Source organism: Lotus japonicus, chromosome 2 (genome assembly GCF_012489685.1).
Source record: "Lotus japonicus ecotype B-129 chromosome 2, LjGifu_v1.2".
Classification (NCBI taxonomy): Eukaryota; Viridiplantae; Streptophyta; class Magnoliopsida; order Fabales; family Fabaceae; genus Lotus; species Lotus japonicus.
This window is the reverse complement of record NC_080042.1, coordinates 70,980,076-70,996,041: the sequence shown is the minus strand read 5'-3', so window position 1 is coordinate 70,996,041 and position 15,966 is coordinate 70,980,076. Positions and strand designations below refer to the sequence as shown.

The 15,966-nt window shown below is 34.2% G+C and overlaps 2 protein-coding genes across 3 annotated transcripts; one reads left to right on the top strand and one right to left on the bottom strand.

The window, feature by feature from the left end:
• On the bottom strand, positions 1-3,882 carry LOC130739217 (pentatricopeptide repeat-containing protein At4g11690). Of its 2 annotated transcripts, none has more exons than XM_057591465.1 (4): positions 1,901-3,882; positions 1,299-1,773; positions 486-669; positions 1-371 (listed from the first exon to the last, which is right to left on the bottom strand). In XM_057591465.1, the coding sequence occupies exons 1-2, from the start codon at positions 3,606-3,608 to the stop codon at positions 1,754-1,756; spliced, it is 1,728 nt and encodes a 575-aa protein (XP_057447448.1). In that variant the 5' UTR covers positions 3,609-3,882; the 3' UTR covers positions 1-371; positions 486-669; positions 1,299-1,753. The 2 variants fall into 2 exon arrangements, with proteins under 2 accessions (XP_057447448.1, XP_057447447.1); XM_057591464.1 differs by having other exon boundaries at positions 506-669.
• Positions 3,883-11,483: 7,601 nt separating this feature from the next.
• LOC130739216 (cinnamoyl-CoA reductase-like SNL6) lies at positions 11,484-15,681 on the top strand. Its single transcript, XM_057591463.1, has 5 exons — positions 11,484-11,928; positions 13,515-13,687; positions 14,374-14,568; positions 14,680-14,833; positions 15,129-15,681. The coding sequence occupies exons 1-5, from the start codon at positions 11,679-11,681 to the stop codon at positions 15,422-15,424; spliced, it is 1,068 nt and encodes a 355-aa protein (XP_057447446.1). The 5' UTR covers positions 11,484-11,678; the 3' UTR covers positions 15,425-15,681.
• The last annotated feature ends 285 nt before the right edge of the window (positions 15,682-15,966 follow it).

The window sequence follows — 15,966 nt, the reverse complement described above, 5'->3', positions numbered from 1 at the left end:
TAATACAAGGTGAAGACTGAAGATACTTTAATATTATGTTAAATATCAACTCAACTAAAAGCTATTTCTCTTTAGGTGATCTTCTCAGCACAAAAACTAAGTAAATCTGAAGTGCCAGTTACAGCTTCTTCAAACCTCACAATTTGAATTATATGATACTTCTACGATTATCATAATTCAAACAATTAACTCTCAAAGCTGCAACCACAGAGGCTAGATTAGTGAGAGGTAGGTGTTCCCAATAGTTAGCCAAGGTTTATAGCCATTTGACATTCTCAATATCATTGTTTTGAATTTCTTGCCAAATTCGGAAGTCTTTTTGCAGTTGATTCATCTTCCTTGCGAGCTCATTGTCACAGCCAATAAGGCAGCTAGCATGTAAAGATTAAAAGAAATAGAAATGAGCTATCACACTGAATATGAAAGATAAAGCAGATATCAACAGAAAACTGTATGTATGCAGCCATGCAGACTGAGGCATTTACATCAAATTCACCAGGCTTACTCATAAGGAGTTGAAACAGGATCGCTTCGAGCACATTTGAATTCCCATGGTGTGATTGGGACTCTCAAGATCATATCAGCATCAAGAATCTCTATGCATTCAGCATCAATGTTTTGCAACTAAGCCAGTGAAGGACTGCAGCTGGTTTATTACTTGAAGGATACCTAAAATAAAACGGACATACTATCAAGTTTTTTAGCCTATAGTATGAATCATTCAGCCACATGGAAGCATTGAACAAGCAGGTTCTCAGTAACTGCATACTACAAGTGGAGGCACAAGATTTCTTATATGTCATTTAAGTAGGAATAGCAAACATGAGGCAAGGATCAGCAGTTTTACAGCATTTAATAAATAAGTGTTAACAAGTTAAGAAAGCATACAAAGAATGATGATAAAAACAAATTACTTGATTTCCAAGTTAAAAACCAGAGGTTAAAGGAGCATTAAAAAAAATCAAAAAGAAAAGAAAAAAGCCAACCATGAGGTGGATAAATTAATTAGCTTGACCATGATGAATATAGTTTCAGATACAATTTAGACATGATCATAGGAATGAATTTGTTAAGATTTCTTTTATCAAAATTAGCTGTAACTATCTTCAAAACAATGATGCTACGAAGACAGTCCTTTGCTCGTTCCATGATTGATAATCTTGGCCAATTTGTTTCAATCATACAGTAAATGTCAATGCAGAAATGACAAGAACTAACTCAAAAGTGTTCACATAACATAATTGCAAACATAACAAAAAAAACATAAATGCAAACTGAACTGACAAAAACACAATTACCAATCTCCAGTTAATGGATGTTGACTCATAGAAGGAACATAATGTGGGAGCCAGATCATGGCCCTTAAACTGCCTCAAGTCCTCATCAGAACAGCTAAGAAGTCTAGTGATATTTCTGGGCTGCCTACTTGTGCGGAAACTGTGCATAAGTCCTACAGTCAGCCAATCAAAGTATGTCGTGCATTCTGAGGAAAAAAACTCCATGGATTTTGGGATATGGTTTCCAGCATCACTATCAACATGTTCTTCTACATTATCCTCATCATTTGTAAAGTAGCAGGAGTAACATATTTTGGCTTAGTTAGTTCAGCAAGAACTTTGCTTTTCAAAAAGTTCAAGTACTTAGGCATGCTGCTGGTTTAGGGTAACCATCCACTGCATGTTGCAATAAAAGACCTTCATATATGATGTTCATACATTTTATAATTATAAATAGTCCTCTCCTACGATTAGAGTCAAGCTCCAACTGCCTTACCTGCAAAAGGATAATTTAAAAGTTCAGCGCCAAATTGAAATATATTAACATCAAATGAAAAAATCATCATGTTACTAATCAGTAAAATCTAAGAAAAAATAAAATTAAGAATAGGACGTTGTATTACCTTCTGGTTCAACATTAGAAACTTCGCTTTTGACTTTATAAACCATATTGTACAATGAAGCTGATGCCTTCAGTCCTGAATTTATCATCTGTTGTAAGAGAAGCTCAGCTTCCTTCCACTTCCCATCCCTGCACAGAAGCCCTATGGTTGAACAAAAACTGGCCACATTTGGAACCATTCCATTCCCAACCATTTCTTCAAGTAGCCTAAGAGCCCTATAAGAGTTCCCTTCTTTGCAATAACCATGGATCATTGTATTATATATGACCCCATTAGGTTCCAAGTGCGGCAACTCACCCAATGATTTGAAGAGTTTTGATGCTTCTTTCATGTTACCATTCATACATAACCCATGTATTAGGACATTGTATGTGCAAACATCTGAAACCAAACCAGACTTCTCCATTAAAGAATGGAGTGCAAAGGCATTCTCCATACAATTTAGTCTTACAAACGCATCGATTAGAATTGTATATGTCACTTTGGAAGGAGAAAGTTGTCTCTCCTGCATTTCCTTGACTAAGTTAAGAGCTCCAGCTAAATCTCCAATCTTAGAATACCCTGCAATCAAAGTATTATATGTCACAATTGTTGGAGAAAGTCCATTTGACTTCAATTGATTGAATAATCTAACAGCGTTGTCCATCTTCCCAACATCACAAAACCCACTCATCAGTGTGTTGTATGTAATTATATTAGGCCTTAGGCCAGCACGGTTGACTTGAGCAAGCAACTTCACTGCTTCCCCTAGCTTCTTCACTTGACACAATCCACCAATCAAAAAGTTGTATGTTACAACATTGTATGTTACACCTTTCTCACGCATTTCATCAAACGCCTTAAAAGCTTTATCTACATTCCCACCTTTACAATATTCACTAATCACACAATTGTAAGCATATATATTAGGCACAATTCCACTCCGCGTCATATTTTCATACATTTGAAATCCATCCTTCTGAAGGTCTTGCCTGAAAAACCCATTCATCAATACACAATATGTATGTTGATTGGCAACTAATCCCAATCCCTCCATCCTGCAAAACAATTTCTTAGCCAAATGAACATCCCCATTCTTGCAACAACCATCAATCAGCGTAGTATATATGACAACATTTGGAGACAAACCCACCTCTTCCATCATAGCCAAAAGCTGAAAACCTTTCATCAAGTCACCAGATTCACAACAACCCTTAATCATAATCCCAAAACTATAAACATCCAGAACAACCTTACTCTTCAACTCATCGAAAACCTCCCACGCTTTATCGAAACAATTCGACCCAACAAGTAAGCTCAAAACACCATTAAATGTGTTTGATCTAGGAGAATGACCCTCATGAACCATCTGGTGTAGGAAATAGAGAGCTTGATCAGGTGATTGACAATGAACATAGGCATTAACAATTGCTTCATGAAGAAGAGTTTTGATTGAACTAGAGGCCAAATGGGGTTGTGTTAGTTGGTGAATAAGTGAGGATTGGGAGAACATTGGTGATGAGATTTGACCAGAGATTACACGCATGAGTACAGATTGAGCTTGTGAAACCATGCCAGAGGAAATGAGATGGTTCAAGATGAATGATATGGATTGGGGGGTTTGGTGAATGCCATGAGAGGTTGAGGAATTGAAGAGTGAAAATGCTTTTGGTGGAGGCAGTTTCACCATCTTTTGAATCAGAATCAGAGATTCATGTGAATGAGACATGTTTCTCTGTTACAAAACTATCACTGCAATCTCCACTGTGTGAATAAGCTTGGATGATGAAGCAGGTGAACTGCATCCATAACGAAGTTGAAGCAAGTTTCAGACCAGGTCGCCGGAGAGAGGGGACGGTTCGCCGGCCGAACGTTGAAGGCGGCGGAGAAGGATGCAGGGGAAGCTTTTCTTTCTCTGAGTCGCGATTTGTGCTTGTGCAGGGAGAACAATATTGGCTGAAACCTAAAGCCCCATTGTTCAAACGACAACGTTTTCATTAAGATGAAGGTTTTTATCTCCTAAAAAAACCTACTTGTGAATTCGGATGTGAACTCGCGAGTTTGACATAATTTACTCAGAAACGAGTTCAAACCATGACGAGTGAATTAATTTTTCAACAATTAATAATTATCTATCAAAAATACAATTTGACTTGATTTCATGATCTATAATTGTAAAATCAACCGAGTTTATGAATTAAACTTTAATTTTGATAACCATGTAAAATATCAGTCACGCCTGAACATTTGTTATGGAAAATTTTATTCTTACGTTACATATGTGTTTACCATATGAATTTAGCACATTATAGCTTCTACTTTTTACTAGATTATTTTATTCCATATCCAAAAACCACAAACAATGCATCATATCTTAATCTCTATTAATTTCATCTCTTTTCAACTCATATCTCGCATAATTCCAATAAGTCAGTATTGGGTCTCACTCTTTTAAAAGAATAGGCTTAAAGGGCAATCATCGCCACCACTAGGTTTCATCCAAATTTATACCCCATGTCCCCAATCCTTTCTAAAACCCTAAAGTTACAACTAAATCTACTTTGAGATTGTCCTTTTCATTTTTCCATCAATACAGTACCCTTAAATTACTCTATGTTTTTTTATTTGGACAATAGTGTCATTTTCCTATAGAAAATGAATTTTTTTTGTTAGGTTAATAAGTCTCATTCTCATTCTTTGTTCTTAGTTTTGATGATAACAAGAAACAAAGTTATAAAGGATAGTGGTCTTATGTTTTTTTTTTGATAAGCGGATAGTGATCTTATGTGTTTTAGAGTCTTAAGTTATTATTCCGTAGGATATTATGCCTAATTATCTAACAGATAGATACAAAGATTAAACAACATAAAAGAAGAACAATCAAGCTCAACATCAATAAAAACTTGAAGACAACCCAAGCATACGAATGCACAAGTCCTAATGTCTATTCAATATTGTTCAAAGCTTTATTCTTTGTTCATGCAAACAAAGTCAAAGCATCTAAGAGATTAAGAAGCAAGACCTACAAAGTCATATCATCTACAAAGACATATACAAAATCAAGAAAAGGATCTCATTGCATCACAAGCACATACAAATTTAAAATATACATCAGACTACGCATAACATAACTCATCTTCTTTATCACTTCCTCCTTATAGCTGAACTTTTTCCCTTTTTTTCCTTTGATTTGCTATAATCACTTGTTTATTGTACTTCTTTTTTATATATGGGTTAGTGCACCCCTTGTGCTTATATTAATATACATTTGACTTATCAAAAAAAAATTATCGTATGAGAAGATATAAAGCATGGTACAGTGAAAGATGCAGTACACTTGGGGAGCCTGAATTAAAGAGCACTTGGATAGAGTCCCGGACAGTACTCAACAACTTGGACAGACTGGATTAAAGAACACTTGAGAAAAATTCATAGAATACTTGTTAAAGGAGGAGTTATGCTAATACTCTTTATATATAGTGAAAATCTTAGAGGAAGGCCAAAGACTCAATGTAGCTCATGTTGGGTGAATGAGGATAAAATTATGCGTGCTCCTCAATTTTTACTTTCTTGAAACTAACTAATTATCAATCATCCGTTGCCATCGATCTCTAGACAATACAAGGAGAATTTTTAAAACAGAATTTTCAAGCTGTTAAAACTATTTAAATTTACTCAGACACGGTTCAACCTTCTTCTTGTTTTTTGATGCTTTCAACCTTCTTCTTGTGATATTTCTCATTTAATTTCTCATTTTTTATTTAGCCAAACGAAATTAGAGAGTTCCCATCACTTTATTTCTTTCTTTTATTTCTATCATTTCAAAATTCAAACTATTAAAAAAATTATCTCACCATTTTCTCCATGTCTATCATCTCCTGTGTCTAACAGAATGGATCAGTTTAACGTTCAAATTAGACAACGTATTTTGTATTTTTGTGCAGTCAACAAGTCGCGTTGTATATTCAACTCAACGTATTTTGTTATGATTGATTCATTTAGCTACTTCACTACTGCAGCTGCCAGTAGTAGTTTAGTATATATGGTAGTTGTAGTCTGGTTGCTATGCACGTGATTTCTTTACTTCCTATTAAGTCAAACCAGGTTCAGGTTATATTATCAAGTTATTTATTTTTTCTGTCACTCCTTCAATTTTCATTCTTGTTGAGGAAAGTCAATTTTAGTCCTTATTGGAAGAGCTCTAGTGATCTTGTCTAATGGCATGTCAGGGCTTATATATGTGGTATTTATATGTAATTTTTTTTGGTGTGGTACCCTAAATTTTTTTTTGGATACGGTACCCCGATTAGATGAAATTGTGAAATTGAATGGCAGAGAAACAGAGAAGATTAGACCTTTTAACTTTTCTTGGAATCCTAGACGTCATGTCAGTTGTTGCATCTCTTTTTAAGTCAGAATCTAGTGGTGGAAGTGGAAATTTATACGATATAAGAACAAGAGAGTTATTAATCACAATAAGGGTGAGATATGGAAATTGGTGTCTGGCAAACGACAAGATAATAAAATAATCTACTAAAATGCTCATGAACGATGGTGCTAGAGGCTTTTAGAAGTTAAAAAATTGGAGATAAAGAAGTTTTACATCATTTAAGGTATCGTACCCTCATTTAAATTAAGGTACCACAACAAGCACCAATTTTTTTCTTATAAATATCATTACGGAAGACAATTATATTTAATTTGAACTGGGTACATTCACACATAATGGTGAAATTAACTCTCGGTAGAATATTTTCCATTTATAATATTCAAACTCCAGACCTTACTTAAAGAGAATCAAAACATAAATGATTATTTTTCAAAATTTAAATTAAAAATTAAAAAACAAGAACTATCCTCTACCATCATCTTTAATCCCCCATTCATCTTCATCTTCATATTTTAAAAAAACTAGAACAATCCTCTTTCAACCTCAACAATTCTACTTCATCTTCAATTCTGTATGTTGATGCGGCGCCAGATAGAAAGCCTAGGGGTGTCACTAATAGAAATGTGCTTTTTTCCTGCGCATTTTTTGGCAATTTTTATTCGTAGGGATTTCCTGCAAATTTTGCTGTGATTTGAGTGTTTTTTCCTGCGAATACAGGTTTTGAAGAAAACTTCGCATGTAATCATAAAATTTCTTGCAAACTTACCTACGGACCGAGATTCGTAGCTAGATCTGAATATTTGCTGCGAATTTATTGACGTCTTTAAATTCGAAGGAATATATATTCGCAAAAAACTTCGCAGCAAAACTTAAAATTTCTAAGCAATTTTCGCAGGAAACAACAATTTAATATTCTAAGCAATTTTCGGAGGAAACCCTTATACATAATAAAATGTATTAAATAATAATATATTAAAAGTCTTAGACTCCGATCTCGTTCACAACCTCGCTTCTCATTTCGTTCTCTTTAGCTCTCGATCCCAATTTCTCTTCTAGGGTTCCTGGTTCCCTTCGCCTTTCAACTTCTCTGCCGTCACTCGGCCTCCTCCGCCGCTTCGCATGCCTCTTCCAGCCTCCATCGCTCGCACCTCTTCCTCTGTTCTTGTTCGTGACTGTGTCCTTGGAGAGCGGCGCAGTTACCTCTTCCACGGCAGCGCAAGGCTGCGGCTCTGCTTCCATATTGACAATTGACTCAACATAGAACCGATCTGCGGCTTCTTCGAGAAGCTTCTCTCTGGCGTCGCGACGGTGAGGTTCACTTTGGGGTTCACCAGCTCTGTCACGGTGCTCTCGATGATGTACCTCTTCTTCTCCTTCATCTCCACCAACCGCGTTGCTTTCTCCGGCAACGACGACGACAGTGTTTTCACGGTCATTGCCTCACTCGCCAAACACTGTTGATTCATTTTATCATTGATTAGGGTTTAACGTTGTGATTTGATGCTACGATTGTAATTTCAGAAACTATTCTCTCTTGAAGTTCTCTGGTTCGTGGATTTCCTCTTTGAAGCTCTTCGGTCATACCCTTCTATCTCAAGGAAATTTAGCCAAGGTAATTTTCTTCTTCACATCTTCTATTGTGGCTTGGTTTAGGGTTTCATATACTTGGGGAATTTCATGGTAGTCAAGTGTAGGGTACATATTAGCTATAGTATCAGTTAATGTTAGGTATGAAAGGTTTTGGTTGATCAAATAAGCTTGGAATCACCATTAGCACCGATGTATGTTTGAAAATACTTAAATAATTACCTGCAAATTTTTCTGCAAATATTTTCTGCGAAATTAGCTACGAAACATTTGCTGCGCAATTATTAGCGATTATTAGTGAAGTTACCTGCGATATTACCTGCGAAGAGTTTGCTGTGCAATTTTCAGCGATATTTTCTGCAAAATTTGCTGCGAAATTTTCTTTACCTGCGAATAATTTCGCAGCAATTTACGCAGAAATTTTCTGCGATTTTTGCATTATCCACGAAGGTATTAGCTGGGTATTGAAAATTCGCAAAATATTTCGCAGGAAACGTGTTTCCTGCGAATTTTTTAGCATAATTCGCAGGAAAATGCGCAGGAAATTGACAAATTTCTAGTAGTGTGTATGCAAAGAACATTGTTGCCTCAACAAAATTCTTATATGAATTTTCGGTTTTGTTATTTTGAATTTTGTTGTAAAAGTCTATGTCTGTTGATTGAATGTCAAGCAAGAACATTGCAAGTTGGTAAGGGGAACGTTGTTGTCGCGGACATGGTGGTAAATTCCCCTGCTGACAGCAACGCTGGCGAGCTTCTCGGTGATGACATTGGCGGCACAGAGGAGAGAGAGCTGGCCGCGGTTGAGGGAAGGGTTTGCGAAAGAGAGGTCGGTGGAGGCTCTCGTAGGAGGTGGCGCCGGTGAAGGAGGAGTGGGTGAGGGCTTCTTCTAGAAGCTTCTTGTTCTTGAAGTGGTCACCGAGTATGTTTTCCAGTGCCATCACTGCCTCCCTGGACGGAAAAGTTTAAATTGTAGAAACAGAACTCATGATTTAAAAGCTTGAATTGAAGCGTACACACTAAATGAGTAAATAGCATGCAGAATTGTTTTTCTTGTCTTTCAAGCTGTTCATCAAGCTGTGTGTGATGCATGGGTAATTTAAGAAAATTTGGATATGGACATAATTTACTACGTACAACCACATAAATTTTATTTAATAGTTCGTGTATGATCTTAAAAATTAAAAATGTTAGACAGTATCTCATCTATCAATTTTAAATATAGTTATTTATGAGTAATTTAATATTAGGAATCAATTTCAGGATCATGAACAATGAAGAAGGGTAAAACTTTACTAGATAAAGTATAAAACAAAGCTTGATCATATCATAATCAGTAAATAAATAAATAAATATTTCATTTTGTATAATAAGATTATAATACATGCTATTATATATAACACTTATTATAAAAAATTAATATACTCCAACTTTGATTATTTCCAGACAATTATAAGTTTTTAACTCCAACTCTTGAAAGGTAATGAATACTTTGTGTGTGAGTCCAATGAAAGTTGAAAACTGGTTGAACCAACACTCTGAAATACCAAAAGTGAGCATGCTCCAAACCCAATAGATAGAGTTGCGTGGAAAGAGCAATATTAGATTTTTTTAACCCACTTATTCTGACTTATACAAGCTTGAATATATAATAATCTAAAAATTAAACACGATATGCCCCACATAAGTAACAGATTAATAAGGTATCAAATTAATTAAACAGGTCAAAGTGCATGGTCTGTGGCAGCCCCATTTGCCATTGGATTGTTAACTATTTTGCTTTGACTGATGAGATTCAACTTTCAAGGATGGAGCCGAGAGTAAACGACGTAGGTGTCAGCTGGGTGTGTTTCAAAATATAGTTACCGGCCATGATATTAGGTGACTTGGCAGTTCGATCCATGTAGAGCGAAGACATCAATCATGCATTAAGTAAAATGAAGGAATTCCAGAGTGAAGGGTTATAATTTAAATTCTGGCAAAAGAACTAATTTATTAACAATTAGTAATTCTGGAGTACCATTTGCCTATAAAAAAATTGTGAAGACGATATTTATGAGAGTTTAATAATTAATCTCTCTGTTTGATAAAAATATATTAAAATTATTGTTTTAGCTCATTTTCATTTTCTTAATATTTAATTGTTTTTTATAATAATAAGACTTTTATTTTTTATTTTTTTCATCTGTATCATCATTTAATAAGTTTTGTTTTACTTATCACTTTTCATATTAACCAACCAAAACTTTTCTCTATCTAAGGTAGAATTTAATAGTCGAACATGTTATCAGTAAAATTAAATAAGAGTGTCTTAGTAACATTGTATTATCAATAATTATTATTTTACTCTTATTTTTTGTTACATGGAGGGCGAACGCCCAGAGAAAAAGCAACTACACTAAGGTAAACCGGGGAAAAGTAACACTCATACGGTCAAAAAGAAGAGGACTAAAACAACTATGTGGTGGAGTCCCAAACAGATGAGTACCCACAGGAAGGAGAGAGCTAGATTAGCCAAACTCTTTGTACTACAATTTTAAATAAGAATATTTTTGTGAAATAAATTTTTTCTCTATTTTCTTGTTTCTATATTAAAATTTTATTAAATCAAAGCATGTTAAAATGAATAGTAAAAAATAAAAAGAAGGGAACTTAGATAATAGCAAAATACAAAGTAATTAGTGTAATATCCCAAAATAAATTGTCTAATTAAATAATAGATGAGAGATTAATACAATTATAATTAAATGTTTTCCTAATGTTATGTCCCCTTATAAATCCTCGTATAAATACTAAATGAAAAATGCAACCGATATGTTGGTTTGTTTGGAGATGCATTTTGTTGCTTATAAAAAATAAACTAAAGGAAAAATGCATTAAATGAAAACTTCATGCATTTCTTAATTTAGAAGTGTAAGAAAAATTAATTATATTTTTACATACTAGGATTTGTAAGAAGGTTTATATGGGGACAACATTACTCAAATGAAATTCATGGTTAATTTATAATAAGATTATAGAAGAGGTAGCTTAATTGGTAATAAAGAGTGAGTATGCAGAATATTTTTTTTGTTTGATTCCTGCACAACTCATTCAGATTAAATCTTGAATTGCAAAGAGTCAACATCAGAAGGTTTTTTTAATAGGCACATATTAGTTGTTAGAGATGTTGGTAATTAGTTCTACTCAGAGTTCGAACTCTGAATATCTTCGACCCTTCACCCTCCCAAACCCTTATATCCCCTAATTCTTACGACTTGAACTAAAGTTCGAAGGTGATTAGGTATCGGTTGATTTAAAAAATAAAATAAAAAATAGGTAGAATTTATGAGTTTAATGAATGTGCACGACGGTTAGTGTAAAATAATTTTTTAAAACAATTTTACACTGACAATAATCACAGCATGTCACATAGAATGAATGAGATTTATTTTTAATTTTAATTTGAAATATATATTTTATAATGCGATAAAATTCAATTAAATGACTATATACAATTTTATACGTACACACACCTTTAATCCATAGTTTATTATGTTCTGCCATCAAAAATTGACCATTGGACCGAGCGATAGAGAGAGAGACACAGAGTCATCTATTTATAAATTCTCTCTCTCTATATATATATATATATATATAACCCTCATTTCAACCATCTCCATACACAAACTAAGAAGAATCACAAGAAGCTTTCTCTCAGTTTAGCCCCAGAAACTCAAGCCCACAATATATAACCCAATATTCATATATTTCACCACACAGTCACACACTTAACTAGTTTTCAATTTTTTGCTACTCAATTTCATCTCTCATTAATTTGAAATGGGTGTTGTGCGCAAGTGGGAGAGCAGAACGGAGGAGCTGGAGGCCTTCCGCCGCCAGCTGGTGGCCGCCGCCGGTATCCACCGTAGAAAGGACGATGAGGGAAGAAGAACCACCAAAACAGTCGTTGATGATGAAGAAGAAAGGGCCTTGCTCTGTGTCACTAGTGGTGTTTCCTATTTGGGCCTTGCTCTCGTCAACCATCTTTTGCTCTTGGGTTACTCTGTTCGTATCATCATTCACAACCCAGGTAAAGGAGTTAAATTAACTCTTTTTTTCTTATTTCCCTTCTCAATTCCAAACTTCTTCTCAATTATGAATTTTGCTTAGTAGAACCATGCATTAACAATAATTTGTGAGATATGTTAGCACATGTTTGTATACATAGTGGAAAATAATTTAGATGAGCTAAAATCATGTTGATTTTATTTCGATGGTGAATTTTCAACCGTGTATCCATACATTTAATTCAATTAGAACTTAGAATATAAGTTGTTGGTAGCAAATTGGCAATATAAATTTTCTTGTTGAATTAAGTTTGAAGATTTATAAAAAAAGATGAAACTTGTAAACATTAAGTTTAGCTAGCTAGGTAGGGATGATTGGACTGAGGGTAGGGAAGGAGATTCAGGAAAATTCAGCTATACAATTTCAAAAGCTTGAGTTAGAATGGTAGTCGTTAATCTTTACTCAGATTTACTTAAAAGATTATGAGTGTAAATGTGTATAAACATTAATTATTATACTCCTATTTTTGTTATAGTTATGAAAGACTTTCTGAAGAAGATTACAATTTTCCAAGTTCCCTTCATTTAGTTTATGAGATCTGTTTGTTAAAAGAATTGGTTTATTAAACGTCATCAACTGAAAATTGAAAATTCTACGGCATCGCGTGTGAAAGTACTGTGTATAATGGGAATTTTTCAACAAAACTAAATTTGGTTGTTATTTTCGTATATGCCAAATTATATTAATCATGTGTCGTCGAGTACAATATTGTGTATAGTTGGCAATTTGAACTCATTGTTCACTGAGCCAATCCAATCAAATATGCCACAAAAATAGTTATTAATTCGGTCAGTCCTCCCTAGAGAATATTTTTATACGAGTCCTCGTGTTAATTAATTAATTATTCAAGTCTACGGTTTTGAATTATGAATCAGTCTCTTCTAATTCTATGTCCTAATTTTTCAATAGCCGCCTTATGATAATAAACTTTATATAGTTTTTAACTTTTTATGATCTTGGTTTATCCCATATATCTTTTTGGCCTGCTCACCACTCACTAGTGGTCTTTTTTTGAGTTTTACAAACTATGCAAGTAGGGCCACTACACTCATGGATTGATATAAATTGAGTTATTATATAAGCTTGTTGTTGTTAATATTTGAACATTTTGTAGTTGTAAGTTTGAACTTTACAAACTTAAACTTTTACATGTCATACAAAATTATTTGATGCTAATATTAGTGTCATGATTCATGTAATTTTCTTCATAATTTAAAATAATTTTTAATATCATTTTTAGTGAGTAGTGACAGCACGTATGTGCTATACATACATTCACATTTACTTGAGGTGGTGCTCAATACCAAATGGTGTGGAATAGAAAGCCACACGTCTTCATTAAAAATTGCTTTTGTCTTTATTTAAGGCAATTACCATTGAAAGTTTTAAATTAAACCAAACAAACTATAAATGTAGTGATAAATATGCAAACATAGTCACGCAATTAACTCCTAAAAGCTTTTAGCTTAATTGAGTTTGGTATTATTATTGATGGTTTGGTATCATTATTGATGGTTATTAATTGAGAAAAGTGGCTTTTATATGCAGAGGACATAGAGAAACTGAGTGAAATGGAGCCATGTGGGACATCAGAACATAATTTGGAAGTAGTAATTGCAAACCTAACTGACATTGATAGCTTGGAGAAAGCATTTGAGGGATGTCGTGGCGTTTTTCACACCTCTGCATTTACCGACCCTGCTGGTCTCTCTGGCTACACAGTATGTCAATTTATTTTCTCATTTAAATTATGTTTCCATTCGAGTCGATACAAGTTTAAACCGACGTTAGCGTTTACTGAGAATAATGTCCGTTCACATTGTACTCAACTGATATTAAACCGACGTTAGCGCTTATTAAGATTAATGTCCGTTCACATTGTACTCAACTGATATCTGAACACAGACGCTTACTCTTCCAATGTGTTCATACACTCCACTGTCAAATATTTTTTTGTAATTATTTCACACCATCATTTCCCCTTTATTTATAGCACTTTTCTTTTTCTCTTGTCTCATAGCTAGCATTATTGATCTTTGTGGTTGTACAAGAAACCATTGCATCCCAATTCCTTGCCTAAGGGAGCAAAACCCCTTCTCATGCTGCACATGCTTTGTTTATGTCATGCTGAATAATGGGGCCACTAGTACCTAAACGAAATTGAGAAACGTTTCAATTACTTGCTCTTGTGCTTTACTTTAAGTACAAAACTTGTTATTCTAATAATAGTAGTAAATTAAAAATGATCTTTCAATTATTGATTCCTACACGTACCTCCTCATCTAACATCAACAAGAGGGTGAAAGAAGCTAAAATTCTATTATAGCTTAATTGTTGTGACCATGATGTGATAAGAAAAAATGTAACGTGTAATACTAATTATTCAATTGCTTTTGTCTTATATTAGAAATCCATGGCTGAGATTGAAGTCAGAGTGGCAGAGAATGTGATGGAAGCATGTGCTAGTACATCTTCGGTTAAAAGATGTGTGTTCACATCATCACTATCAGCTTGTATGTGGCAAAATAATGCACAATCAGAAACCTCCCCTGTTATTAACCATGAATCTTGGAGTTCTGAATCATTCTGCATAGAAAAGAAGGTAAAATTCCACAAAGCAATTGCACTTGATTTATTTACTTTGTTTGTTTTGTTTTATTTGAGAACCTCTTATACAACATGTTTATCTGACCTTGCTCTTTCTTCATGGCAGCTTTGGTATGCATTAGGCAAATTGAGGGCAGAGAAGACTGCTTGGAGGATAGCTAATGAAAGGGGTTTGAAACTCACTAGCATTTGTCCAGCTCTCATCACAGGTCCTGAATTTTATCAAAGGAATCCAACAGCAACAATTGCTTACCTCAAAGGTACCATGTTACCAAAATCATTGTCCAATTTCTTCTATCCATTTTGGGTGTGTTTGGGCAAAAAGCTTAATTAAGTGCTTATTCGTAAGCTAATATGAGAAACTTATTGAAATAAGCTGAAAATAGGTTACAGCTTGTGAAAATAAGCTTAAAACGACTTATATGTGAGCCATGAGCTATTTACATAAACTGTCTCAAATACTTGCATAAGCGTTTATGCTAAAAGAAAAGCTCCAATAAGCTTTTCCAAACTTAGTCAAACATAGAATCTAAACTTTTCCAAATGCTAATGCAGGAGCTCAAGAAATATATTCTAATGGTTTGCTAGCAACAGTTGATCTAAAGAAAGTGGTTGAAGCTCATTCGTCTGTATTCAAGGCAATGAACAACAATGCTTGTGGGAGATACATTTGCTTTGATAATGTGATTGGTACACAGAGTGAGGCAGAGAATTTGGCCAAGGAGATTGGTATGCCCAAAGAGAAAATATGTGGGGATGAATCTAACAATTCATTACATAGATTTGAACTGTCAAATGAGAAGTTATGCAGACTCATGTCAAGGCCAATCAGGTGTATCAGTGAATATTAGATGAAATTATGATATAGTTCAATCAGTAAAAATTGATGACCTAAAAGGTTTATTAGTGGCATACCTTATTCTTGGGAGATTAGAAGAGAAAATAGATTAGGTATGCTTTATAGTTCATCTTCATTCATTCTTTTTTTCTTTGTTTCTTTTTGGGCTCTAGAGAGGGTATGCCACAGGCTCTGTTCAGTAATGCTTGTATTCATTAATGATCTTATTTTATACATAATGTTATACAATTTAGTATTTGTACCAAACAATGCTAATTTGTCGATTTCGGAGTGGTTTGTTGGTGTGAAGAATCTTCACCCAACCAACAGGCCGGTCCTCGATTCCAAACTAGAGCAACGTAAAAACAATGCTAATTTTTCATTGCCTCATATCACAGTCATTGCAAGCAATTAAAATCTACTAGTTTTCTAGCATACTGAGGTGAATTTGAAGAAAATGACTAACAAAAAGACTCTCCATACTAAACTAAACGTAAATAACTGCAATAATTATATTGCTAATGTCAACTATAGAGAATTGATAGGGACTTAATC